General features: G+C 48.0%; 2 protein-coding genes across 2 annotated transcripts in view; one reads left to right on the top strand and one right to left on the bottom strand.

The window, feature by feature from the left end:
• Positions 1-17,422, top strand: part of MGAT4B (alpha-1,3-mannosyl-glycoprotein 4-beta-N-acetylglucosaminyltransferase B) — a 50,243-nt gene extending 32,821 nt beyond the window's left edge. Inside the window, exons 2-15 of the mRNA XM_085073681.1 lie at positions 1,694-1,873; positions 2,560-2,700; positions 3,529-3,662; positions 6,197-6,243; positions 8,351-8,464; positions 8,901-8,976; positions 9,354-9,468; positions 10,231-10,361; positions 13,201-13,308; positions 14,222-14,415; positions 14,805-14,883; positions 15,346-15,433; positions 16,283-16,395; positions 16,471-17,422. Of these exons, the coding sequence (XP_084929807.1) occupies positions 1,694-1,873; positions 2,560-2,700; positions 3,529-3,662; positions 6,197-6,243; positions 8,351-8,464; positions 8,901-8,976; positions 9,354-9,468; positions 10,231-10,361; positions 13,201-13,308; positions 14,222-14,415; positions 14,805-14,883; positions 15,346-15,433; positions 16,283-16,395; positions 16,471-16,494 (1,544 nt within the window). The 3' untranslated portion in view covers positions 16,495-17,422. The remainder of the gene's footprint in view (positions 1-1,693; positions 1,874-2,559; positions 2,701-3,528; positions 3,663-6,196; positions 6,244-8,350; positions 8,465-8,900; positions 8,977-9,353; positions 9,469-10,230; positions 10,362-13,200; positions 13,309-14,221; positions 14,416-14,804; positions 14,884-15,345; positions 15,434-16,282; positions 16,396-16,470) is intronic.
• Positions 17,423-17,757: 335 nt separating this feature from the next.
• Positions 17,758-24,982, bottom strand: LOC146431248 (leukotriene C4 synthase-like). Its single transcript, XM_085073682.1, has 5 exons — positions 24,840-24,982; positions 21,159-21,258; positions 19,315-19,385; positions 18,554-18,635; positions 17,758-18,276 (listed from the first exon to the last, which is right to left on the bottom strand). Exons 1-5 carry the CDS (start codon positions 24,895-24,897, stop codon positions 18,129-18,131), a joined length of 459 nt encoding a protein of 152 aa, XP_084929808.1. The 5' UTR covers positions 24,898-24,982; the 3' UTR covers positions 17,758-18,128.
• Positions 24,983-25,416: the final 434 nt, after the last annotated feature.

Below are 25,416 nucleotides of genomic sequence, written 5' to 3'. Positions count from 1 at the left end.
GTTAACCTGTTTTTCTGCACATTTTGAAAATGTTTTCTTGATGGGAGTGGAAAGTGAGCAGCACTGCACAGGAAAAAGGAAGGACTGGTCTTGTTTATGTCTATCCCTTGAATTTCTCTGAATAACGTGTTGTCAGATGGACGGAGTCATCAAATGGGTGTAACTTCGTCTGCTCCCTCCCCGTGTGCTGTGCCTTTGAAAATAATGTCAAAAGGTTAATAGGAGCCAGACTGCCTTGGGGGGTTCCTTGTGCTGAAGCAGTGAGTGTTTAAGGAGGTTTTTCTTGGGGGAAAGATTGAATAGGGGAAAGTTTTTCTAGGTAAAAGCATTACTAGTAGCTGGACTGGGAAGCACTGTTGTCTTGGAAACTCTGTGCATTGAAGCTGAGTATGTCTGATCTTCAAAATTCCTTTTTCTTTTTCTTTTTCTTTTTCTTTTTCTTTATGGACCCCAAAATAGAAGTTTTCGCTGCAGTCCATGTATCTTTTTGAATTGCTTTGATTTATATTTAGCCCTGTGTTGGGAAGTTCCAGTGCAGTATTTTTGATCATTAGCTCTCCTAGTCATGTTTGGGTTAAGAGTCTACTATTCAGTGGATAAATCTGCTTTGGGTATAGTTCTGTGAGTTATAGTCTTACTGAAAACACATGAATGACCACAGATAAAAGTGTATTTTTAATGAGAGGTTTTATTAATAATGGGAAAAAAATATCCTGGGAAGGTTCGTTAGTGGCTCACTGATTCACTCCCAGCTGTTGTATAGTTAGTTCTGACTGAAGGCTCTTGATAGTTTTATTGCTCTGTTTACAGAGCATGGGATAAGATGCTGTTTCAAAACAAAAAGCTTTGTTATCCTATCAGAAGGGTTTTTTATACATTTATGATATGTCCTAAAGGTGTATCCAAACACCTGAATTTATATAAGCAGCCAGGCAGCTATTGCCTGTGATATTCTTTATCCTGGTGCGTTTTAGAGAAGTTAGATTCTCAACATCTCTTTTGACTTATAAATTTTGGGACTCTATTCCAAAGCTGGAGGAGGTGCTGTCTGCACCCTCATCTCACTGCAGGGCAGCATTCCCCCTTGCCAACATCTCACTTCCCATCACTTGGGATCCTCTGTGGGATGGTTCTATTTGTGTGTCCAAAGAAGGGAAAAGGAGATGGGGGAAGCTCCACAGCAAAAGTCTGACAGGGAGCAACTGAGGGAGCTGGGGGGACTCAGCCTGTAGAAAAGGATAGACTGGATATTAGGAAAAAATTCTTCAGGAAAAGTCTGCCAAGTCTTGACACAAGCTTCACAGGGAGGTGGTGGAATCACCATCCCTGAAGAGATTTAAAAGACTTGTGGACGTGGCACTTGGGGACATGGTTTAGTGCTGGACTTGGCATTGCTGGATTAACAGTTGGACTCAATGATCTTAGAGGTTTTTCCAGCCCAAATTATTCTATGATTCTATTTCTACATGACCCAGAAACCCAAGCTGAAAGAGGGAAAATGGAAGTAGCTTTATTATTGTAGTTCTGCAACTTCAACTGCCCTCCCTGCGACCCTTTCTCCAACGGGTGCATGCTGCACCACAGCTCCCTAGATCCATAATTTAAGGACTGGGGAGGCAAAGGAGGTATGAGTGAAGCCCTTCTGAGCACAGAGGACAAAGCCATGTGTTATCTCTCTCTTCTCCATCTGCAGGTGACGTTGTGGACATCTACCAGCGGGAGTTCCTGGCGCTCCGGGACCGGCTGCACGCGGCTGAGCAGGAGAGCCTGAAGCGCTCCAAGGAGCTCAACCTGGTGCTCGAGGAGATCAAGAGAGCACTGTCAGAGAAGCAGGCCCTGCGGGATATCAACCGGACCTGGAGCAGCTTATCTGGTGAATAAACAGATGTTGAGGATCTGGGGCTGTTGTGAAGCTGTTGCTGATGAGGAGGCAGGGAGGAGTGTGTGTTGTGTGTGCGCAGGGCTGCGGACAGGACCTGCTCTTCTCTCCCCCAGTGTGAGCAAATTGTGGCATTCAGAGGGACTTGGGAGCTCTTAAACTCCTGTTTAATTAGAGGTGCATATGCATCATTAAACACGGATTTGCCTCTGCCAAGGATATTTGCCAATTTGCTTGCTTACGAGCTTTTTTTTCTCCCTTGCAAGTCATACACACTGTTTCCTATGGCTGTATTGAATCCATATGGAAAATAGGTATCCAAAGACAGGGGGGAGGAAGGAGTTAGGCTGCCTGAGCACCCCTTGTCAATTTATTTGTTCTTTTCTTTTTTTTTTAAGTTGCTCAGTTGAAGAAAATTGGATCTCTGCAGAAAGATCTGATTTGACCTTCATTTTATCTTCATTCTCCCCTCTCCTTCCCAAATATTTTGGGACTTCTTTAAGGCCCTCCTGGCTCCTGCTGAACTTTAATTGGGTTTGTGGTAGCATGTTAAAGGTTGGCCTGATTTTTTATAACCCAGCAGTAGTCTCAGGTGGCCAGGCTGCTGTAAAAAGGCTTTTTGCCTTGCAGTCTCTTCCTACCTACCGTGCCTTGCAATTGATTCCCTTTTCCTTTTTAAGACGAAACCAAGTTAAAACTGTGGAATATCACCAACAAGAATGTGCTGCACCTTCCCACCATCTTCCATCATTTGCCACATTTGCTGTCAAAGGAGAACAGTCTGCAGCCAGCCGTGCATGTGGGACAGGGGCGCACTGGAGGTAAATGGGAATTAGTGCTGCTTCTGGTGCTCCTCCTCACCTTGGTGCCTGTCCCTCCCCTCTCCTCCGGGCCTGGCTGTGGCACAGATACGAGCAGGACTGGAGGAAGGGCTGCATGCATCATGCAAGCTTCCTTGGTATCGTGACATGTGGGGTGGGTGAGCCATGTCACGCCTGCAAGTCCACAGGGGAGTGCTGTCTGTGCTCTTGACTGGCCCTAAAATGTTCTTGATGCTTCTGCCAGATGTTGTTTGCTGCTTTCCATAGCTAGAGTGCTCTAGATTTTGCCTGGAAGGGCTTGGGATGAAAGCACAGTTTTCAGGGTGCTTCATGGAGACTGTAACCCATCTAAGGAGACAAATCCCATCTGGAATAGTACTTTGGTTACCAGATTATTCCCCCCTGCTCCCAAATCCCAACCCAACACCAAAGACCTGACTTGCCCTACTAAACTGGAATGGTTTCATCCATGGGAGGGGTTTGGAGAGCAAGAGGTAATCTTGAAGTTGCTGTTCACAGGTTGAAGAGGCCCCTGGGAGGGGGAGGGATTTTGGGTGTTTCCTTAGAGATCATTCATTCAGGGAGAAAAAGCAGAGCAAATCTGACTGCTGGTGGGTGCTCTGCCAGCCTGCTGGTTGGCACTGGGCTGAGGACAGGAGTGTGGGAACCCTGCACAGCCCAGGAACCCACCAACCTGCTGCTCACTGCTGGATTTTAATGACAGAGCCTGGCACTGACCAGGTGAACCAGGAGTTGGTCATGGGAGCAGAGCAAAATGTCTTGCCCAACACAGCCCCCTCTCTAAAATCTCTCCGTGGCCCTGGGCAGTGTCCGTCGTGATGGGAATCCCCAGCGTGAAGCGGGAGGTGCATTCCTACCTCACCGACACCCTCAACTCCCTCATCTCAGAGCTCACCCAGCAGGAGAAGGAGGACTCTGTCATCGTTGTCCTCATTGCCGAGGTAAGACAGAGCTTTGCTGTTTGCCCTGTTTCCCTGGCCCCCCATCCCTCTGTCTGCCAGACTCGGTGCCAAGCAGGATGCTGTCCACCCGGACACCAGCTCTGCCTCTTGCTGGGTGGATAAGCCTGGCTTTGGGCTGCTGTCCAGCGGTGTCAGCAGGTGTGTCTTGCCCAAAATGAAACACCAGTTGGGCCAGAGAGGATCAGGATGTGAACAGGCAAACATGTTCCATTAGTAGCTGCCAGTGTGGCACAGCTCACCTCAATTGTGATGCCTCTTGCAGGGTGCTTGAATGATATCCACAAAATGTGCTGGAGCAGCCCCCTGACCATGTCTAAGAGAGCTCTCAGGCCTGCTCCTGCAGCAGCTCCATTTCTCCATGTACCTGTAAGGCAGCATTAAACCCCTCTTGAAACTCAAGAGTCGATGATTTGGGGCTGGGACTAATACACCTCTCTGTACTGGAGCCCAGAATCAGTTGCTGAATCCAAGGGCTAAAAAGCCTTGATACATTAATCCGCAAGAGCTGCTTTTATCTATGGGTTTAGATGGTTATTTTTCTCTGTGGCTTTCCTCTCAGGATTATTTTCTTGAGCCTGAAGTGCATTTGTCTTAATTTCCAGAAATCCGGTGAGAAAGATAAACCTCAGTAGCCTGTTACTGGGAGTGGAACAAAGATGAATGTCCGGGTTTGCTGCCTGTTTACCCAGAATTTGACATTTTGAGTAGCATTTGGCCTTCAGGGCTCTGGCTGGTATTTTGTGCAGGGAGAAGGTGTGCACAGATGGGTACAGCCCAAAGGGCCCAGCACAAGGTTTGGTCCTGGCTGTCATTTGGCTCCCTTGGAGCCGGGACAAGTTTGGTGACTGTTTTTGCAGTGGGTAAGTTGAAGCCTGAGAGGTTTTAAGCAATTTCACCCAGACCAGCTCCTGTTTTGGACTGCAGTAATATTACTTTAGTTGATTTGAAAATGAGGTGCATGCTGTGATGGCAGCTCCTGACTTTCAGGACATACCAGTGATGAGGAAAGTGAACAACAAATAAATTATTTCTGTTACTGTGAAGTGCAGGAGCACACACCCCCCATATCCCAGTAAGAGCAATGGCAGTTTTTGCAGATCCCTCTGGCCAAGTTTGGTCTTGGAGCTGCACATCCTTCTGTGCATGTCTGCCACTGCTGTGCCTGCTCTCCCTCTTCCGAAAGTGCTTCTCCACATACCTGCACTTGTTAGAGCTCCTTCAGCATGGGATAAAGAGTAAATAGTGGAGAGGGTGGTGTGAGCCTGAAGCAAATGCTGAGTAATTTGGAGCACAAGTGTAGCAACTGAATGTCCTTTCTGGGACAGGGACTTCTCATTCCCCAGTGCCACTGCTGGCCACTGCAGGTGTCATCTGCAGTGGCTGGGCTGCCTGGTAGAGTGCAGGGTTCCTCAGCTGCCTGAGGGGAGCCCTGGGGTGAGGTGGCTGCCTCGGCTGTCACCAACCTGCTGATTCAGACACTTGGAGTGGAGCTGCATGGTTCCTGCCAAAGCCAAGAGCATCTTTCCTGCTTTTGTTTTTCCCATTGCTGTTTTCTTGGCATGCTTAGATAAGAAATCAGTCCAGCACTAGGACTCTGAGCCATTTTTAGGAAAGGGACCTTTTCCTCTCGAGAAAACCCTGCCTTGTCACCGTGCCAGCTCAGAAGTGCTGTGCTCAGCCTGTGACACACATCCTGGTGTCTCATTCTCACCTCGCCCGGCGCCGAGTGCAGCAGCAGCTGGTCCAGCCTTCTGCGATGCTGCGTCTGCAGATCCACCCGGGACTCACAGTCCCATGATCTGTGTGCCTGCCCAAAACAATGCCACCACCAGGAAACAGGAACAGCTTTTGCTCCTGGGTCTCCTGCCCTTTGTTCTGGGGTTTTGTTTTCCCGGTCAGTGTGCAGATGGTTTCTGTCTGGTGCCTGTCCCTGTGCTTGCACTTACCTCACCCGCTGACAGCAGCGAGTGGCGCTGATCACCTTTGTCTCCCAAAAGTTATGGGTTGCCACACTGGTTGTGGGAACAATCTGGGGCTTTAGGAGGAAAAGTGTCAAAATGAACCTGAAATGAAAAATGCACACTTATAAATAGACCCTTCTTTTTCACCAAAGGGGTAAGAGAGTATTTGCTGCCAAGAGTATTCGCTTGGATGCAAGCCAGTGTGTGTAGGGAATAAATAAATAGCCCAGAGGTTAAAACTTGTACAAACACTTGGTGCTGGCAGGGGCAGGAGTGTCAGGAGATCACATAGGGAAGATGTGCAGGATCTTGTGTCCTTTGGGATGGATTTTGGTGTGTGATGCCTTTAGTTAACACTGACCACAGAGGAGGGCTCCTGGGAGCCTGTCAGCATGGGAGAGCAGTAAAGCTGGATAAAAGGAGACATGAAGGGGAATGAAGATGATACAGATGTGCTGACAGTACTCTGGGGTGTGCTGAAGAAGATTTCTGAGCCATGGGGGACACAGTGTGAGGCTGAAGGCTCTAACACTGCTTTTCTTTTATTTTCAGACGGATCCACAGTACACAGCCGGAGTAGCAGAAAATATCAAAAACTTGTAAGCACTTCTGAATAGCTTCAGTGTACGGCCTGTGCCTGCAGCAAGGCTGAGGAACGGCTTCATTAAGGAGAAAATACACACTTTTCTGCTTCCCTTTTGTATTTTGTTGTTGTTGAGTGGGGTTTTTTTCCTCTTTTTAAACTCTGTGCTGTCCTTGCTAATGCGGCTTCCCCTTTCTGCTTGTTCTAAAACGCGTCCCGTATGTAGCTTCCGGGAGGCTGCTTTGTGCTTGCAGTATTTAACACATGCAGTCATTTCATTGTGTTTTGCTCTTCTGTCCTGGGGCATTGTGAGGAGATGGATTTTTTAGATTTCCAGCGATCCTGGCAGTTGTTTCTGTGTCTTCTACAGTGCTGTACTTGCTCTGTGCAGTCTGGGCAGAGTAGTAAGCACACCCGAATGTTCCTGCCTTATTTTGCTTTAAAATCCATGATCCATCTTTCTTCCCACTCCAGCCTGTTTGTTTTCCCCTTGTTCCAGGCTCCAGTTACATTTGTCTCTCGTGCTGGCTGCTATTTATCTCCCGGAGCCTTAGTGGCTTTTGCAGCTTCGTCTGTGGCTGTTTAAGCAGAAGCTGGTGATGGATTATTAACCATGAGCTGGTCCAGGCGTTAACAACATCAGGGCTCGGAGGCAAAGGGAAAAGGTGGTGAGAGAAGGGACAGTGACTCCAGTCCAGCTCCTGCGATTGCTCCTTTCCAAAGGATCGCAGCCGCCGTAGGGAGGAGAAGCGAAAGGGCAGCACATCCTCGCAGCGCCCCTCGTCCTGAGCCAATGATGGCAGAGGGGCTGGGATGTGCGTGGGGAGGGTCGTGTTCCCGGGCACTTGCAGAAGAGCTGAAACAGAGCCCTCCATCTTGCTGTGCAGGAGCTGGCAGGGCTCCCCTCCTTGTGCCTGCTGGCAGGAGGACGCACTTATCGGGGGATAATGGACTGATTGTCCGATGGATCCTGATGAAATTACCGGGCGCTGCCGCAGAGAGTGCCTCTGCGTAGAAGTCCTCAAACTTTAATTGACTTAATGATTTGATTTCTCATCATCCCCCTCTCCAGTGCCTCCTGCCCCTCCCTGATTCACTGAAATTATTTTTCTTCCAAATTGAATTGAGGTGGTGTGGGGCCAGGGCAGGCTGGGCTTCTCTCGCAGGAGGGAGAAAGCTGTTGCTGCTTCAGAGCAGTGTTTTGTCAGCTCAGGGAGAAGCTGCTGTTTCACTGCTGCCTGAAGAAGGGAAGATTTGAAAATGTTAGCTGAAAGATCTGCCAGTCCCGAGGAAGGAATAAGGAAGGGAAAAATAAGTGAGAAGTTTTTGGCAGCCTCACTGCTTTGTCTCCCTCTGCCCCATCTCCCGTCCTCCAGGCTCTGCACGAACAAAGGAAATCAGCCTTGCACCAAATGTTCTCTAAAAGGCAGTATAAAAATAACTGGTTTTCCCGCTTATCTTTCACAATTAGAGCAGTCCTGGGTATTGCTTGCAGGGCTGATGTAGGTGCCTACTTTTCAGATGGGTGACATTATTTTCTGTTTGAGTTTGATTCTTTAAAGGTTTCTTAGCTGCCTTATAGGAAGAGTAGATGCTGATTTTATCAGCATAAGAGAACTAGGTAGACTTCCTGCTGGCTCTCTGAGCTACAGCACAGCAGTGTTTTAAGCAACTTAGCAGAAATGTGTTGAGCAACCTCGGCAAAATTAATTTTAATTACTGATGCATTTGGAAAATCTCTAAGTGCCTGTAATGCCAACAAGCCCTTTCTTTGCTGAACCAGTTTGCAGGTCATTTAATCCTGTAAAGAGTACATGGTGCTCGGGGTTGGTCTTTAAAGCTGACCCGTGTGTATGTAGGAGGGAGGAGGATGCTGAGGGGGAGCACGTGCACAAGGGGCTATTAGAGACTGTGGGAGGGAGAAGACAGCTTAAAAAGTGCATGTCAATCCCTGCTGATGTCTTCTGATGAGGCCTGGAAGTGCACTAGATACCGGGGAAGTTTTACCTTAGAGACTCTGGGTTTTGTTTGGTTCTGTGGCTCAGTGTTTACCCAGTGATTTGGTCTACAAAATGGTGTGTCAGACATGGAAGTATTTGTTTACTGCCTCTTTTCTCCCTCAGATTCCCAAAGGAAATACACTCAGGTCTCCTGGAGGTAATTTCCCCATCTCCACATTTCTATCCTGATTTCTCCCACCTGCGGGAATCCTTTGGGGACCCCAAGGAAAGAGTCAGGTAAGAATGAATGAGCTTATAAACAAGCAAGCCCTGAATTAAGAAACTGTATCAAGTTCCCCACTGACTTCAGCAGGAAAACCTCTTCTGCAGGGCCAGGCGAGGACTTTAAACTTGAGTTATTCAAGAGCTGGAAGGACGTGGTTTGGTGACAGGGGGATGAACTGGTGCCAGCTTTGCTGGGCTTGCCTCGTGCTGTGGTGTTTCCATCACCAGCGAGGGGCTCATTTTAACCCAAATTATGTTCATTTTGGAAATCCTTGAGGTTTCCAGTAACTCTTAGCTGACCAGGGACCAAAGGGAGAGGCCATATGCCATCCCCCCTCCCTCCCAGGGCTGTGTCACCTTCCCATCCCAAACTCAGCCTTGGCAGGCTCCCTGCAGCAGCCACCATCCCAGGAGAGACTGACTCTCCCATTGTCTTTGTCTCTTGCAGGTGGAGGACAAAGCAGAACCTGGACTACTGCTTTTTAATGATGTATGCCCAGTCCAAAGGCATTTATTATGTGCAGGTGGGTTTGGTGCTGGGGCTGGAGGGAAGATGGATTTACCTCTGAGTTCACTGTGCTGGCTCGTACCAGCTGAGAGAGAGCAAAGAGCACATCCAATTGTGTGATGCAGCAGAGTGGGAGTGGGTTTTAACTGCATAGGTTCAGAATCTGGGTTTCTAAAATACTTTCAGACTTGGAAACCTCCCACTTAGGAAAGGCAAAAATCCTTGTTTCTCTTACCTGTTAGATTAAGTGAGAAAAATCTGCTTGGAGCACCTTCCAAAATAAACTGTGTCTTTGCCAAAGCTTTCCTCTGCTCTATGGCTGATTGCTCTGCATAGAGAGACTGTTTCTGGGACCTGGATGGGCCATTGGCACTGTGTCCTTTTGTGTTGCAGCTGGAGGATGACATTGTGGCCAAACCAAACTATCTCAGCACGATGAAGAACTTTGCCTTGCAGCAGCCCTCTGAGGAGTGGATGATCCTGGAGTTCTCTCAGCTGGGGTTCATTGGTAATGTTCTCCCCTGCTCACCCCAACCCTCTCAGGCACAAAGCACAAGTGCCTGCTGGCTCTTGCCAGCACTACATTCTTGGCCCTATAAATTGTCCCCACAAGATGGTAAAATACTTGGACTTGATCCCTCCCTATTTTTGCAATGACCCTTGTGTTTGCACGGGGGAGAAAGATCCTCACAGCTGGTACTGCTGATGCTCACTTTTAGTAAAAATAAACCTGGTGAGTGGCCCAGCCAACAGCCAAACAGCTTAGATATGACCAGTAGCTTTTAGACTGGATGGGATCTGGATTTGCCTAAGAGTGTGCAAGAGGAAGTTTACATCAGCCCAGAACTATTTTGGGAACGGCAGTACATGGTTGCAGTAGCAGCTTGATCTGTTATTTTGGATACTGGTTTGACTGGCTCAAAACTTGTAGTTTTTGGGGCAGGAAATGGTCTGTCCTGCAGCTGGCTGTATGTTTTTCATCCTTGCTTTTCTTTACTGAATGGGAGAGTTTTAGACCTTTTGATTCTGTTGTGACCTGTGAGATGCTAATGCTTTCTAATTCTGCGATGAGTATTAAATCCAGAACTGTATTAGCAATGCCAGCAGTGCTGATACATAAACCAGAGCCACGTGTTGTTTCCTTTACATAGAGAGATGGACACTTCTAACCTCCATAGCCCAGTCTGGCAAGTTTTAACTTCCCAGTTCTGATTCTTGACCATTTCATACCATAACTCCTCTCTCTCTTCTCTCTTTCTTTGTGCTGTAGGAAAAATGTTCAAGTCTCTGGATCTGAGCTTGATTGTGGAGTTCATCCTGATGTTCTATAAGGACAAACCCATTGACTGGCTGCTGGATCACATCCTTTGGGTGAAAGTCTGCAACCCTGAGAAAGATGCAGTACGTAAACAACCTCTGCTGAAGGGAAATACTCTGTTGTGTGTGGGCAAATGTACGCTTGGCTGTGCCTCCAGAGGATCTTTTCTGAGAACTCTGGTGCTAACTGACTTTGCACTGAGCCGTGCCATCCCTGTGGAGCCGCAGGGTGTCCTTGTGCATTGTGTAAGTGGAGACCTGGGAGTTCAGGCTTTTTTAGTCTGCAGCTGCCAGAAAAGGCATTATTTCTGCATCTAAGCACTAATAGGGTATTCCTCCTCCAGTCCTCGAGGACAGGAGTTGTTCCCCATTCCTCTGTGTTGTTTTGCATTCTGGTGTGCTTCTCTCCCTGGAGCTGTTTCCCACTCACTGACTATAACCCCAGAATAACCCTTTGGAGCTGGATCCATGTGCCATACCTGCCTGGAGCACACATGGAGACTGCCCAGAGAGCTCACCCCAGACAACCCAGAGCAAACCCTCCTTGCACAGTCTGCCAAAACGAAGCCAGATCACACCAAGCTCTTGTCAGGGTTTCTAGGAGGGTGCAGAGAGGTGAAATGGGCTCTGTTTTCCTTCTGCCACTCCTTTTGCAGAGCCATAATCCCCTGTGCCCTCTGGAGGTTGTGTTTGAACTCCAGCAGCAAGGGGCTAAAGCGAGTGGGAAGGGCAGAGGAGGAGTGTGTGTGGCAGCAGATGTAAGATGAGCTCAGCACCAGATACTCTCCTGTCTTCTCTCTGAACATACTGTATTTACTCAAACACTTGCTTGCCCTCCTCCCCCAGTGGAGAACAAGCAGCAGAGTCTCTGTGCAGAGCTCAGAGCCAGTGCCTTAGGAGAGACCTCACGGTGACAACTGTGTTGTGGCGACAAATGCCAGAGCAAGTAGTCACTCTGGGAATGAATATTGTATTTATGTGCTGGGGGGATGGAACAGCCTCAGAGCTCTGCAGAATTGGGGCAAGGATTTGGTTTAATTTGGCCTGATCCCTGGCAGAGGCTGTGGCATTGGCTGCAGTACCCCTTGTGTAGCAGGACCAGTCTCAGATGATGTCCACTGAATCCTCCTCGCAGCTCAAGCCATGTTCTCGGGGGTGACAGAGCAATCCCCAGGCCTGTCTGGCAGCCCCACAGTCCACACAGCTGTGGGCAAAGCCGGGTTGGTGGGATGCTGGGATGGAGCTGGGAATGATGCTGCTGCCTGTGCCCCCCACCTTCAAAATCCTCAGCCTGAGCACTGATTAAATGCAGATCCTGCTGCTCAGGATCATCTTCTCCTTAGCTCATCTTTTCCTACCTGATGGAACCAAGGTTTTCTCAGGGGAAACCGCAAACCTCTTAAACATGTTGCCTTTTTAAAAATTAACCTACTTTCCATGTGGATTTCTGGCTCCTTTCCCCCACTGTTTGCATGATTAACTCTGCACAGCGCCCTTTCAAATATGACTTTCTCTGGTAAATCCCACTGTGCAGAATCAGATTGGTAGATGGGAGGATTTGTCTTTTTGATTGAAAGTTTGTTTGACCTGAGCTTTTGGTGAGTGCTCTGCCTGCTCTGGATATTTTCTGCTCTTTCTTTCTTAACTAATTTTAGATTTACCTGGGGTAGAGCTGTGTGAAAGGATGACCTTCTTACCACCAGCTGAGCCATTCCCCCTCCTGGCTTGTCTGTGACAAGGCTGTTTTCAGCAAACTTTTTTTAGCAGAAGGAGAAAGGGGAGAAAGACAAATCAGGAGATGCTGATCTCCCTCCATTCCCCTTCCTCCTCCTCTCCCCATCCAGAGTGAGATAGACATGGTGGAGTTGCATCCAGAGTTGCTGGCAGTGAGTAGAGTCTGTCCCATTAGGGTGGCTAGTTTTAATTTTCTAATGTAACGTGAGCTGGATTAGGGGATTATCTCTTTTGCAGCTTGCAGGGGTCATGCCTGGAATTTCCCAGCTCCCAGCCTGTGGTGGGGGCTTGGTGTGGCACCCTGTCTGTTCCAGGCATCCGGCAGTGCAGCACCCACTGTGGGATTTCTGCTGGGTGGGAGGCTGCAGGAGCAGGTGGCATTAGGGATGTGCATGCATTTCTTTTCTTGGAAAAAGCCAAAGTCGGATAACAGATACCCTCTCCATACAGCTTTTAACCTGTATTTTTGTCCTGCTCCCCCAAACTGAGAGAAATGAGCTATTTTAAAATGTGAGTTCTCATCTCCCCACGCTCTCAGTGATTTTCCCTTTTGTCCTTTTTTTTCCTCTCTATCGTCTCTCTCCCTCCACTCCATGGTAAATCACTGCCAGGATCACAGTTGCATCTCCAAGTTTATTTATGTGGTGGATAGGCGTGAAACAGCCCAGCAGCTTTGACAATGGCAGGTGCTGTACATCTGCTCACAAATCCTGCCAGCAAACTGAGAACTGCCCATCCAGAGAGAGCCCACGCTTGGTACCTGTTCCCCTGGGCTCTGAGTCATCCCAGGATTACTGTGCCTTCAGACATCGGGGATCCCAAACTCTGAGTTGTAAGAAAAAGGCTTTTCTGATAAGCCAAGGGCAAAGGAAACTCAATTTGCTGGCTGTCCCTCCCTGACAGCACAGAGAGGATTTGCTCAGCGTTCTAAGCTATGCTTGGCAAGGAGAAATTTGGCATTTCAGCCTGGACACTGCCCAGCGGAGCCAGGGGGTCGAGTGGCCAAGAGTCACTGTCCGGTTTGTCCAGAGTGTGGTTAAAAGTCCTCCTGCTAAATTAGAGCCTAAACAATGCAGAAGGGCACAGAGATGGAGGAGAGGGCTGTCTGTCACTCCTCATGCCCTTGTCCATCCCTCCTGAGGGTCACAGTTGCCCGCAGAGGTTTGAGCCTGGGGCTGTCTCGTTTCAGAAACACTGCGACAGGCAGAAGGCAAACCTGAGGATTCGCTTCAAGCCCTCGCTCTTCCAGCACGTGGGAACTCACTCCTCCTTGGCTGGCAAGATACAGAAGCTGAAGGTAGGTACAAGCTCTGGTCTGCAAGCTGGCCTGGTCTGCAGGCACTTGGGAACTGGCTGCCTTTGAGAGGGGACATCAGTGACAGCTGCTGGTGGCAGCTGGATATCTGTGCAGTGGTTGTGTTTTATTCTGAGTTACAGTAAGCTAAGGTAGCTCCTGCTTCTCAGAGTGGCAGTGACATGCACCAAGAGTCACTGCAAGATTTTTAGGTACCAGTCCTGGCCATCCATCTTGAGTGCCAGACCATGGTCCAGGCAAGAGACTTCGAAGGATTTACTGATAAACCTTGGAGAGATGACTCCTGGGTTGGTGTGACTTCCTTCCCACCCCACTCCATGTTCCTGGGATTTGGGGGTAGGTGAGCTAGAACTCACTGTGTAAGGGCTGGAATTGTTGATGTGTGTTTAAGCATGACTGAAATGCAGCTTTCCACAACTACAAGTGCAGAGCCTATGGACACACATCCCTGGGCTGTGCTGTCTGTGATCCCCAGGGAAATGGATGGTGTAATCCAGTTTGTATCACAGTCCAGTGCTGTCAGGCCATGTAATCCAGGCATTTTATGCTATTGTCAGCCTTGCAGCCGCTTTCTCCTCAAGTGTAAAGACTGTTTCCAGAGCTCCTGGGGCAGGGACAGGCATTCAGGGACATTTGGACAATGAAAGGCTCCTCCCTGTGCTGGATCAGAGCACAGAGCAGGAGTGCTTCTCTGAGCTGCCTCTCCTGAAGCTGTGCCTTGGGATCCAGTCACACATTCCCCTGCCTGATGCCTTCCTCAGATTGCTTCCATCTCTCATCCTTCTGTGCCCTGCAAATAATAAAATTTTAATTTGCAGTTCCTTGTTGCTGGGGCCCTGGTTCCTTACAGGCCAGAGCAGCTCATGGCCCTTCTCTGCCCTTTTGCTTTGCAAAGGACAAGGACTTTGGAAAACAGGCACTGCGGAAAGAGCATGTCAACCCTCCTGCTGAGGTGAGCACCAGCCTGAAAACCTACCAGCACTTCACCTTGGAGAAAGCTTACCTGCGGGAGGACTTCTTCTGGGCCTTCACTCCCACTGCTGGAGACTTCATCCGATTTCGCTTCTTCAAACCTCTCCGTATCGAAAGGCCAGTGCCTGGGTGGTCAGCAGGGGGGTGTGGGGACAGCCCAGAGCGTGTGGAGACACTTGAATTTTGCTCTTCTGGCAATTTAAATCAAATTTCTTACCCATCTCCTGCTTGGCTAACCAGGAAGAGGGAGCAGTGCTCTTCCAGGGGAAGGATAATTTGACCCTTTCTCTATGGGGCCACATTTGCCAGATCCCTTTGCTTTCCTGCACTTGTGAGCAGTCCGTGGTTTCACTAACCTGGCACAGAAGGTCTTCTGCCAAATCGTGCTGTGGGCTCTTTGTGAAGGTGCCTGTTAGGGTGAGCTGTTTGATGATTCAGATGGAGTGAAAGCCATCTTGTGCCCCCTCACTCAATGTGCCTTTCTGTGGATTTGGTCTCCATCACAGGTTCTTCTTCCGCAGCGGGAACATCGAGCACCCAGAAGACAAACTCTTCAACACAACCGTGGAGGTTCTGCCGTTTGACGTAAGTGTTTGATTGAGAATTGAGGTGAGGGTGGAGTGGGAAGCAAAAGAGGCTTGAGAGAAGGGAACTGCTTAAAGCCATCAGGGAAATCTTTATGAGATTTGAGTGCCTCTTAGAGGTGCTGGCTGGGAGCCAGGGGGTGACGCCTGTTGTGATGCCACCTCAGGAGTGAGGTGCTGTGCTGAGTGAGCACTGCTGTGTGATCCATCCCTGCCTGCTGAGGGGATGCTCCAATGGGTGGGATGGCTGCAGAGGAGGGGATGGAGCCAGAATGGTGCAGTGGAAACAGCAGCATGAGGACTGCAAATGTCCTCACGTTTTGGGCATGTGTCTCAGGGTGCCAGGTATGGGATGAGATGCCAGGGTTTGCTGGCAAGGACAGCTCTGGGGTTGCTGCTTTTCTTTGGGGCTTTTGGGTGACTCTTTCTTCCAGCCTTGCACAAAACTCTTCTCCTTCTGCAGAGCCTGCAGTCAGATAAAGAAGCCTTGCAGGAGGGAAGAGGCACAGTCTTCAAATACCGCAGGACAACGGATGGCTACATCCAGATAGGTACAGGGGAACGTGGGGTGCTAAAGTGCCTGCTGGCTTTGATAACACAGCCCATGTCCTCACCTGCATGTCAGTCAAGAACCTCAGAGCTGTTTGCTTGGCAAAGAGTAATTTCTGCTTGCCAGGAGCCAGGTTGGAACAGGATTTAATTGTCATTGTCTCCTCTCCTCCTCTGCCCTCTCTCTCAGACCAGGTTGTCCTCCTCAGATAGTTTTCAGTCCTGCATTTCTGCCAGTCTCTGCTCAGAGCTGGGACCAGATGGTGCAAATTATCCATTTGCTTAAACTGGGGTTAAAAACCTCCACTATGGGCAGTTTTGCAGTCTCTGTACTCACACCACTTGCAGGTCAGACTTTGTCTCTTGCCACCTGAGCTTGTTTTAGTGCTTGTCCTGCCCTTGCACAAGAAGGAGCAATTGCAGCCTATGGGGGACCTGCCAGTGTGTGGTATAGCCCTGGTGTCCCTGCTAAGATGTCTTTCGGGTTTTTTTGTAAGTAGATAAATAAGAGAAAAATTTCCTGGCACATGCAGTGTTTTGCCATTTTCTCATTCCTCTGCATGCTGGCTGGTTTCTCCCAGTTGTATTTTCAAAAAAAAGCCATCACACCCAAAACGCATGTCAGGCCACTCTGTCCCCTTTCGCACAGCAGTGAGATGTAGCCAAATACTCCCCACTTTGTTTTGTTAGCTGATTTTTGTTCTCCAAAGTGTGGCATTTTGCACTCTCTTGCCATCCACACTGCTGGTTTCCAGCCTGACTCGTGTTGGGGCTGCCAGGGCTGTTGGTGGTGCCCTCGGGGAGAGGGGAAGGTGGAGGGGCAATGCCAGAGGACCTGCTCTCCCCACCAGGCTCATTCTCCAAGGGTGTCGCAGAGGGCGAGGTGGATCCATCTTTTGGGCCACTGGAGGCCATCAGGCTGTCCATCCAGACAGACTCCCCGGTGTGGATCATCCTGAGCGAGGTAAGCCGAGCTCCCTCAGCACCTCCCCACCCCTGCCCCACACGTAACTCTAACCCCACCCCTCTCTTCTTTCAGATTTTTATCAAAAAAGCAGAGTGAAACAGGCATGAGGCAGAACGGACACACTGGTGGATCCCTGGTCCTGCTCCCTCCCTCCTGCCCCCTCCTCCCCGCGGCGCCTTGCCCGGACCAGGCAGGGCCAGCTGCCCGAGGTGACACTCGCCCGCAGACTGCGGCAAAGCTGCTGCTGGGCCAGCAGGGCTGCAGGGCCAGGACAGGCATCGACTTCTCCTGGAGAGGAGCAAAAAGCAGAACCCAACCCCCTGGGCAGAGGGGTGGCTTTGCTCGGCTCCCTCGGCCCCTTGGGACACACGGGACAGTTTGGGGTCAGGATGAGCTATAGCGAGCGTGGGGACAAAAAGCACCTTCAGCCCCAGACAGGGCAATCTTTGGCTGTATTTGGGGACAGAGCAGGTGACATTGAGTCCTGCCAGCTGACCCCGCCGGCGCACTGGGATGGAGGCGGCAGGGACCGAGGTCTGCCTTGCCCTCTCCCAGGCAACACTCCTGGCCACAGCTGAGGATTAAGTGAGGGCAAAGACTGACCCTCCTTCAGCAGAGGAGGAATGAATCCAAAGGGGTTGGAGCTATGATTATGGCAGGGAAAAAAAAAAATATGCCACACTGTGCCTGCCAGCATTGAACACAGCCCCTTAACTCACGGTGAAGTCTCCAGTGTCTTCATGCCTTGAGATTGAGTGCAGAAACTGTCTTTTTTTAAATAACTATTTCAGTTATTGATTGATGTGGGTTTTTTGGGGAAGAAAAAAAAAAAGCAGAAGTAGCCCAGTTTCAAAAATAGTAGGGATTAGTGTAAATCCCAATGTCCTTTCAGCTATACACTGGAATGCATTATACTACTTTAATGTGCTGTATTTTTTATTATTGGATACATTTGATTTTTCAAGTACATCTCTCTCTATAAATATATAAAATAATGTGCACTGTAATAAAAGCTAAATTTAAACCTCTGGTGCAGCAGTGAGAGTCACTTGCAGCAGGGCTGCTTTAGACACCTGCAAACCCCAAGTTCACAGTGGAGTGTGGAATCCTGGAAGGGCAAAGTCCTACTGCAGGGTGGGTGATAAGTGAAGCTGGGGGCCAAGTAAAGGTCGTTCAATCAATTCCAAACACAGACTTTAGCACTTGGACTGGGGTCAGGCTTTTCTCCCAATATTTGGATACAGTTTTTGGCAAGTTTACCCATCCTTTCCAGTAAATCACAGTAGCTTTTCCTATGAAGCCCAGTCCCCAGCTCAGATGATCTCACACCAGTCTCTGAGTACCTTTGACAACCACAGCTGATTTCTACTGAGAAAAAGAATTTATTTTTGTATATCCGTGGTGTGATTCTTCAGCATGGATCAATACAGCAGCAAGGAGGAGAATGACAGCATGTGGGTCAATCTATGCTCCACAAGGCAGAGCCAGAGGCATTTCAGAGCAGACAGTGTTACAAAGCCCAGCAGTGAAGCTCCTCAGCAGGGGCAGGGGCTGGAAAGCATTTGCTCTCTAGAAGAGAAATTATCTCTGAAGAGCAGAGGAGTGCCAGCATCCACCTTCCTTCAGAGGCGAGCACAGAGCCAGGGAAATATTCTCTCTCTGATGGTGCCACATGACTGGCTCCCCTGTGCCAGGGCAAACAGTGGATTTTGGGAAGACCATGGCTCCTCTCACCAGGCACCACGTAGCTGCAGGGACCACGCCAGTGCTGCCATCCATGAGGAGGAGCTGGGCCACAGGAAGTGTGCCAGGAGCCCAGCCACTGCCAGCCCCACCAGCAGCCAGAGCAACCAGGCACTGGCATACAGTGGCCCCAACCTGGGTGGGAGAAAACAGTGTCAGGCAGTGCCAGCCCAGCCAGGGCACAAGGCACGCTGGCAGGGCTGGCAGTCCCCACCCTCCAGGAAAAGGTTTCCTTCCAGAGTGGGATAGTCCGGGAAGAGGGTACACAGCCATCAGCACATGGGGGCAGGAGGGGAGCAGGAGGAGGTGAAAATCTGCCTTCAGTCCCACTCTTTGGAAGGAAACCTTTTCCAGGAGTTCCCAGTCTCCCTGGGCTGGTCTGGGGTGCCCACAGCCCCAGTCAGGTACTCACCGTCCCTGTGCAGCCACCAGGTATCCCTGGAAGTACTTGAGGCGGCTGTAGAGGTACAACAGCCCACAAGCTGCACTCACACCTGTGGGGAGAGGGCAGTCAGGTTCTGATGGGGCTGAGCATCCCTGGGCACTGCTGCAGCTCATTCCAGCACAGGCACCCACAGCCCTGCCTGCCCCAGCAGATGGGGCATGGCTGGAGAACCAAACACAAAGTCATTTGGCTTTAAACCACTGTGGGAGCTTAAATGGGTTTTCTTCCTTCCCTTTTTGTGAGGGATGAACTTCTCTATCCCACAGAGTTGCCCTGGGATTTGGGTTGGCAACACTCCCTTATGTGGTTTCTCCTCACAACTTCTCTGTGGCAGCAACCAAATCCCCTGAACTCAGTAGGGGATGGATGGTGGATGAGTAACTGTTTGGGTTCTGGGTTCTCATCGTGACATTGCTCTGCCTCAGCTGCTGCCACCCTGGGACAGCCTGACCTTGTCTAGAAGCAGCATGAGGGGACAGCCAGGCTCTGGTAAAGGAATGAGGGCTGCCAGTGCCTGCTCCTCCAGGCAGGAATGGGCTCAGCTGCTCCCAGCTGGAGCTGGGGCACTGCTTGGTCAATCCAGCTAAAGTGAAAATTTGCTTTCCATGAACAACAGCCTCACAGGCACAGAGAGAATGTGTGTGAGTCACAATAGGATTTAAATTGGGGTTGGGGTTTTTGTTTGTTCACATGGTTGCAGTTGGAGTTACCCCCCACATCCCTCTTACCTTGATGGAAGAAGATTCCAGCAACCCAGAGGAGGGAAATGAAGATGGGGAAGTACTCTGAGCAGTTTGCCCTGGTGAGAACCAGAGATGAAAGTTAAAACTGATCCTTGTACATTGGAGCCTGGATAACTGAGGCTGGAGAAGGGACTTGGAAACATGTTGGACCAAACTGAAAGAGCTGATAAGAACCATTGCTGTGCTGTGGGAAAGGAGCCTTTTCTGTGATCAAGAACACCCAATATCTGTATTTTAGAGAAAAAAAAAACGCCCGGACAACACACAGCATTCACCTCTTGAGATGGAGATTTTTCTCTGCTGGGCCCTCAACATGCTCCATCCCACACACAGCACCATCACAGCACCTGCTGCACCTCCAGCTGCTGGGGGAGAGCCTTCTTGTCAGTACTTAAGAAGATTTCTCTTCCCCTTGGGTGAGCACAACCCAAATTTGGGTGTCACACAAGCCATGCTCCAAGAAGGAGCCTTCTCTCAGATAAAATTCAGCAGAAGGTGATCAGATTTTCTTTTTTTCAGTCAGGTTTTCTTCTTCCTTTCTCCTTTAGAGACAAAAATACAGATTTTCTGCAAGAAGGGTAGGAGCCATACTGTTAAAGATACTGGTTTTGCTTCTCAATTTCTCTTACATTTTACCATTCCCTAGGCAATCTAATCTTAATTTTAGCCAAAAGTGTAACACCCTTTGGAGAATGGAGCCAGACTGGGAGTTGGAAAAAGTCTCAAGAACCTGATGCTGTAAATGCAGTTTGAGCCTCAGTGAGGGGATGCTGCCAGGTTTCTGCAAGTGAGTAATACATCAATACCATTTTTTCCAATTTTTTTTTCAATATATCAGATTATCCATTTGTATACTATTCCACAGGGAAAAGAGAAGAAAAACCCACAAAGAAGCAATACCTTCTCAAGTCCAAGTTCCCTGAGGTCACCTTTTCTGCAGATTATAGCCAGGACTTCCCAGAACACCACAGCCCATGGCAAGACTTGGTTAATGCACATTTAATAGTTAAGAATTAATTAAAAGCCACATCAGCAGCTCCCCAGCTCACAGAGGCTGATGTCTCCAGGCAGGCTGGCCTTCCATGGCATCGCAGAAGGGCTGAAGTGGGTGTTTTTGCCACTCCACAAATGTTTCCTGTACGCTGGCAAGGGAATGCAGCTGCTTTGTTTGGGATTTAGTGCTGTGCTGGAACTACCCTTCAAACCAGCTCCAGCCAATTCCTTTCAATCGCTTACAAAACAGAACGACTGAGATGAAAGAGGGAATCTGGTGCTTGCTGGAAGCTGAAGGGATCTGTGAACGTTTCCAGTTTAGCTCCAGCATTGCTCTCGCCATAGGAACAGAGCAAAAAGAAACAGTCCTCAGCAGGGGCCTGTGAGTGCTGAATCTCACAGCACAATGGCTTCTGAAAGGGAAAAAATTAAAATGCCCTCATAGCTGGTTCTGACAGCAAGGCCCTTTGCTGCAATTCAACAGCAAAACATTACAAGACAATGTCAGGTTATTTTAATAAAGCTTTGGCTGCTCTCACCATTTGGAGCCAATGGTAATATGAAATTTATTGATTCTAATTGTTAATGCTCCACACCTCCTCCATTGGGCCACTAATTTGTAATTTGGCTGCTTCACAATGCCAGAAGGAAATTTATCATGAGTGGACAGAAACACCCCAGCCAAAGTGCTCCAAATCAGGCCTTTGCACACAAAGCACTGAAAAAAAAAATTAATACCAATAGCAGTAAGTGGAAAGGTGACTTGAGGGTGACCAGTCTCTCCTGACAGTGAATGTTGACTCAAGTCTAATCTAGACAAAAAGTCAAAATCTTACTGAGCTCTGAAGATCCGTTCAAATTCAGGGTGACCTGTTGTTTCAGGAGGGGAGATCTTGTACTTCCGACGGGCATAGATCACCTGCATTGCAAAATAGGCTAAAAACAGAACACAGGAATGGTAAAAGACATGCAGTGCTTATGTAGCCAAGCTTTATCTGGCTGGAATCAAGCAAGTGGTTTGAAAAAAAGAGCTGATATGATCTGGGTCCATAGTCCAGGGCTATCACACATGACCTATAATAAATGTGTCATTTATTTCACACTCATGCTTTAAATTCAGGTTTGGTTGTTCCAGCTCAGTGCCAGTGCTGGATGACACTGCATCATCTCATGCCCAGCAGAGCCTTCAGTGCTGCTCCCCAGCAGATCAAACACAATGAAATCCTACCAGGTCCACACCAATCACAGAATTATTTCTTCATCTTGCACTTTTTGTTTAGAGTATCTAAAGTCTCATGGGAATGACGTGCAACACTTCTTGCTATTCCTAGTGGGTGCTAAGGATGGCCTGTGTGAGCAGCATCCAAACTGTCAAGCACTGGGATATCATTAAGTCAATTAGAGATGCCCTTAATCATGGCAATAAAAGGAAATGGAGAAGGGGGTGATTATTTCTTGCGCCTCACTCCTGCAGGGCTCTGGCAGCTGGAGGAGCAGAGGTGCTGCCCATGCCTGCTATCAGCCTGTGCCACATTTGAGCCAAGGCACTGACTCAGTGTCTGCTACATCAGTCCTTTGTACATTTGTAAAGGACATGGAAAGTCACTCCAAAACAGTGAAAACTTGCTAACATGAAGATTTGGAGTGTTTCACTAATTATTGAAAATTCTTACTCCCACGAGCAATTGCTGATGCTCTGAGTGTTTTATTTAGGTGCACTGCTACACTGCTGCCTTTATTGAAAATGCCTATTTTCATATAGGAGAAAACTAAATTATAAAAACAATTACTTTGGTGGCTGTGGTGGTGTCACTGAGATGCTTGGGTGAGCAAAGTCCTCACATAGCAACATTTCCAGAGCACAGAGAGACAAGGAGCTGGGGTGCAAGGCCTGCCTTGGGGATTGTCTTACTGTAACAGAGATAAAAGCAGAGCAGCAGGATAGAGAAGGGGAAGCAGGGACAGATGTTCCAAGATTAAAGACAAGATGTGCCTGCAGAAGAGCATTAGAACGTATGTAGAAGGGAATTAGAAATGTGAATAATCTTATGGTACGTGAATCATAAGATATTAGTAACATAAATACAAATAGACATTCCTTCCAGAATTCCTTATGTAGGATTCTTGTGACCTGTGAGTGAGGTAAGAGTCCTTTCAGATCAAGCCTCTCCATCAGCTCTATGCTTAAAATCTTACTTCTCTACAGGGGCTAATAGTCAGACAAGTCCTACAGATCCCTTACACTAAGGGATGGGTAAAAAAACATATAGAACAACCACCCAAGAGGAGCAGGAGCCTTTTGGAGGATGGCTGTTCCCCAAACCTGCTGTAAGGGTGAAGCACAAAGGATGAAGAATCAATCCCCAAAGCATTTCACAGAATGAGGCATTGAAAAAATCCACACTACATGAGCCTTCTTAGCATGGGCTTTCAGATAAAAAGAGTTCAATCTACTCTGCAGAACCTTTAAAACATTTTCTCTTTTGTTTTTTCCTGTGATTCATGTCTCGAGGTTAATCACCTGTGTGGATTCCCATGTGGCTTAGGGGCTCAGCTCTCCATGAACTTTGCTCCTCAGTGGAAATATTCTTCATTTTCTATTTGATTATGTCCACAAGCTTGTCAAATCATATCATAGCTGCTATCTGCCACATTTGAGTGAACCTGGCAAACAAGCCCTGTGGGGCCTGACAGACAGTGACATTGCATAAGCTTTCTTCCCTCTGAAGCCATAAAATAAAGGAGGGGGGAAAAACTGGGGTAGACTAATTCTGCTCTGTGGTACAATGTTCACAACAAGGCTGGGGCACTTATCTACAGAGCACTAAGCCCAGAGCTTCACTGAACTGAGAATGACTAAATTAAAAAGGGGGAAAGTTACTTGAAAGAATTTGGAAACTGCAGGATCACAGAAAATTCAAATGAAAATGTAAAAATCAACCAACCCTGTACCAAGGTCAGCATTAATTCCATGTCCTACACCAGGATGTGGTGGAGGAGTGTTTGCAGGTATAGCCCACATCCATGCTTCAGTGCTCAGAATGAATCCCAGACCTGTAACTCACCTACAGAATGTCCTTTCAAAACATGCAGAGAAAGCCACTGCACAGCTCTGAATCAGGCACATGTATTTTATACAAGCAGATGGAAAGGAAACACAGAGTATTTTGCAATTGCTCCTTGGCTTCCCATGCAGAGATTATAAAACTAGAATACTTTATCCGATCAAACACAGATAGGAAGGTGTCAATACCTGCTATTTATCTGTTGGCTTCACACCTGGGTATGGCTTGCATGCCATGAAAGTAAAATGCTTAAGGTTGCAATCTTTAAAAAGCACTTGAAATTCTCATTAAACAAAAATATTTGAGACAAAACGGTTATCTAGGGATTTGCCACTGAGGGTTTCCCAAAGGAAAAGGGCTCAGCAGCATTTCTGTTACTCAATTTCAAGTTTTCTTCATGTCTTCTCTTTGTACACTGAACAGTCGTTCCACCCCCACTTAGTTGAATAACAAAAAAAATCATAGTACAAAAGCCTCTTCTGTTTGTAGTTGCAGATATTTCTCTGTAAATTGAGTGGAAATTACTGATAATTCAGAAATCTTGAGCTCTATTTTTAAAGTGGCATATTCTGTTTTAAGTAATACTTATATTAAGAGATATATTATCTGATGGCTAAAAGCACATCAAGCTGCTCAGAGATTCCCATCCATTTGTAAGCAGAGGGGTGATAGCTGTATGGTGAATTAATACAGTAATAATAAAACCTGCAAACCTTCCCTTATAGAAATGTGAAGATTTTAACAAAATGGGTGCTCTGTCCCCATCCCAGGCAGGAGAGTGACCCTCCTGAAGCCCAAGGGGGAGAGACTTTGCCCAAAGGACTCACAAATAAACAGAGCTTGGCAACAACATGGCTCTTTCTAAATCGTCTAAACACAATGCATCCATTTAAATTAGAAGTCACTGTGTTCCTCTGAAGATGTCTGTGTCTATTTCTGACCAGAACTTGCATTAGTTTCCAAATTACTGTGCTCTCAGTTCACCTTGTCATCTGCTCTGTGCCACAGGAACATACAGTATTGGTCACAGAAAAACACTTGTGTGCACAAGGCTCTTTCCTATCCACACCATGTCTGTGCACTGCCCTCCTCACCAGCACCTTTACTAACCTGCCTTTATTTTGCCTACCTCCAGCCACTCCAAGTTACAAACTACCTGCTAAAATTCAATCACAAAGTAATTTAAGAACATCCTATTGAAATTGCTTTAAGTCTAAAAGTTTTACCTGCTGGCTTTGAGGTTTGAGGATCATTTTAGTCTCTATTATAACATTACCTGCCTCAGGCATCACACTTCTGCCACGAATAACCAAACACTGGTATCATTTTACCGTGTTGGAAAACAGTTGACTTTCACTCCACAGAGACTCCAAGCAAAATACAGGAACCACAGCCCAGGAAGTTTAACATAATTAGCTCTATACTACCTGGCATTGTACAAAGGACATTTACCTTGCTCCAGGACTCCCAGAACCGTGACAGTGGCCAGCAGGTCTATCTGATCTCTCATGCTGCTTGCTGACTGTGGAGCAAACCCCAGCCTGACGTGATGGCTACAGCTGTCCCAACGCTCTCTCCCACTACCACACACTTCCACTGGTGGAAACACCTCTGGGCACAGGTGTTTCCTCCACCACACCTTAACTCACCTTAACTCTCTCCACACCGTGGGGTTTTCCAAAGCAGCCACCTGCTAGAAAATGTCTATTTCAGCCAAGTGCCTTTTGCTAAACAATGGAACGGGGAAGAATTTTGCATGAGCAAACTGTGAAATTATTCTAATTACATTTACAGATTTTATACCATGATTGAATTATATGTTGCCATCAATGGAAAGATGATGGAATTCTTTCCAGCCCTTTAGTTGGTAGTTTTAATGAGCTCTGAAGCATCTCAATTATGTGCGAGGTTGTAAAAATTATTAGCAAGCATTTACAAATTAATGACTCGACCTTCTGCTCTTATTTCAAGCAGTGGAATTGACCACATGAAAGATTTGATACACTCCATCTGGAATAACTTAATTCTG

The sequence above is a fragment of the Lichenostomus cassidix genome, chromosome 13 (assembly GCF_008360975.1).
Source record: "Lichenostomus cassidix isolate B80296 chromosome 13, HeHo_3.0, whole genome shotgun sequence".
NCBI classification, from domain to species: Eukaryota; Metazoa; Chordata; class Aves; order Passeriformes; family Meliphagidae; genus Lichenostomus; species Lichenostomus cassidix.
Note: the sequence above shows the minus strand (reverse complement) of the source record. Positions and strands in the feature narration are given on the sequence as shown.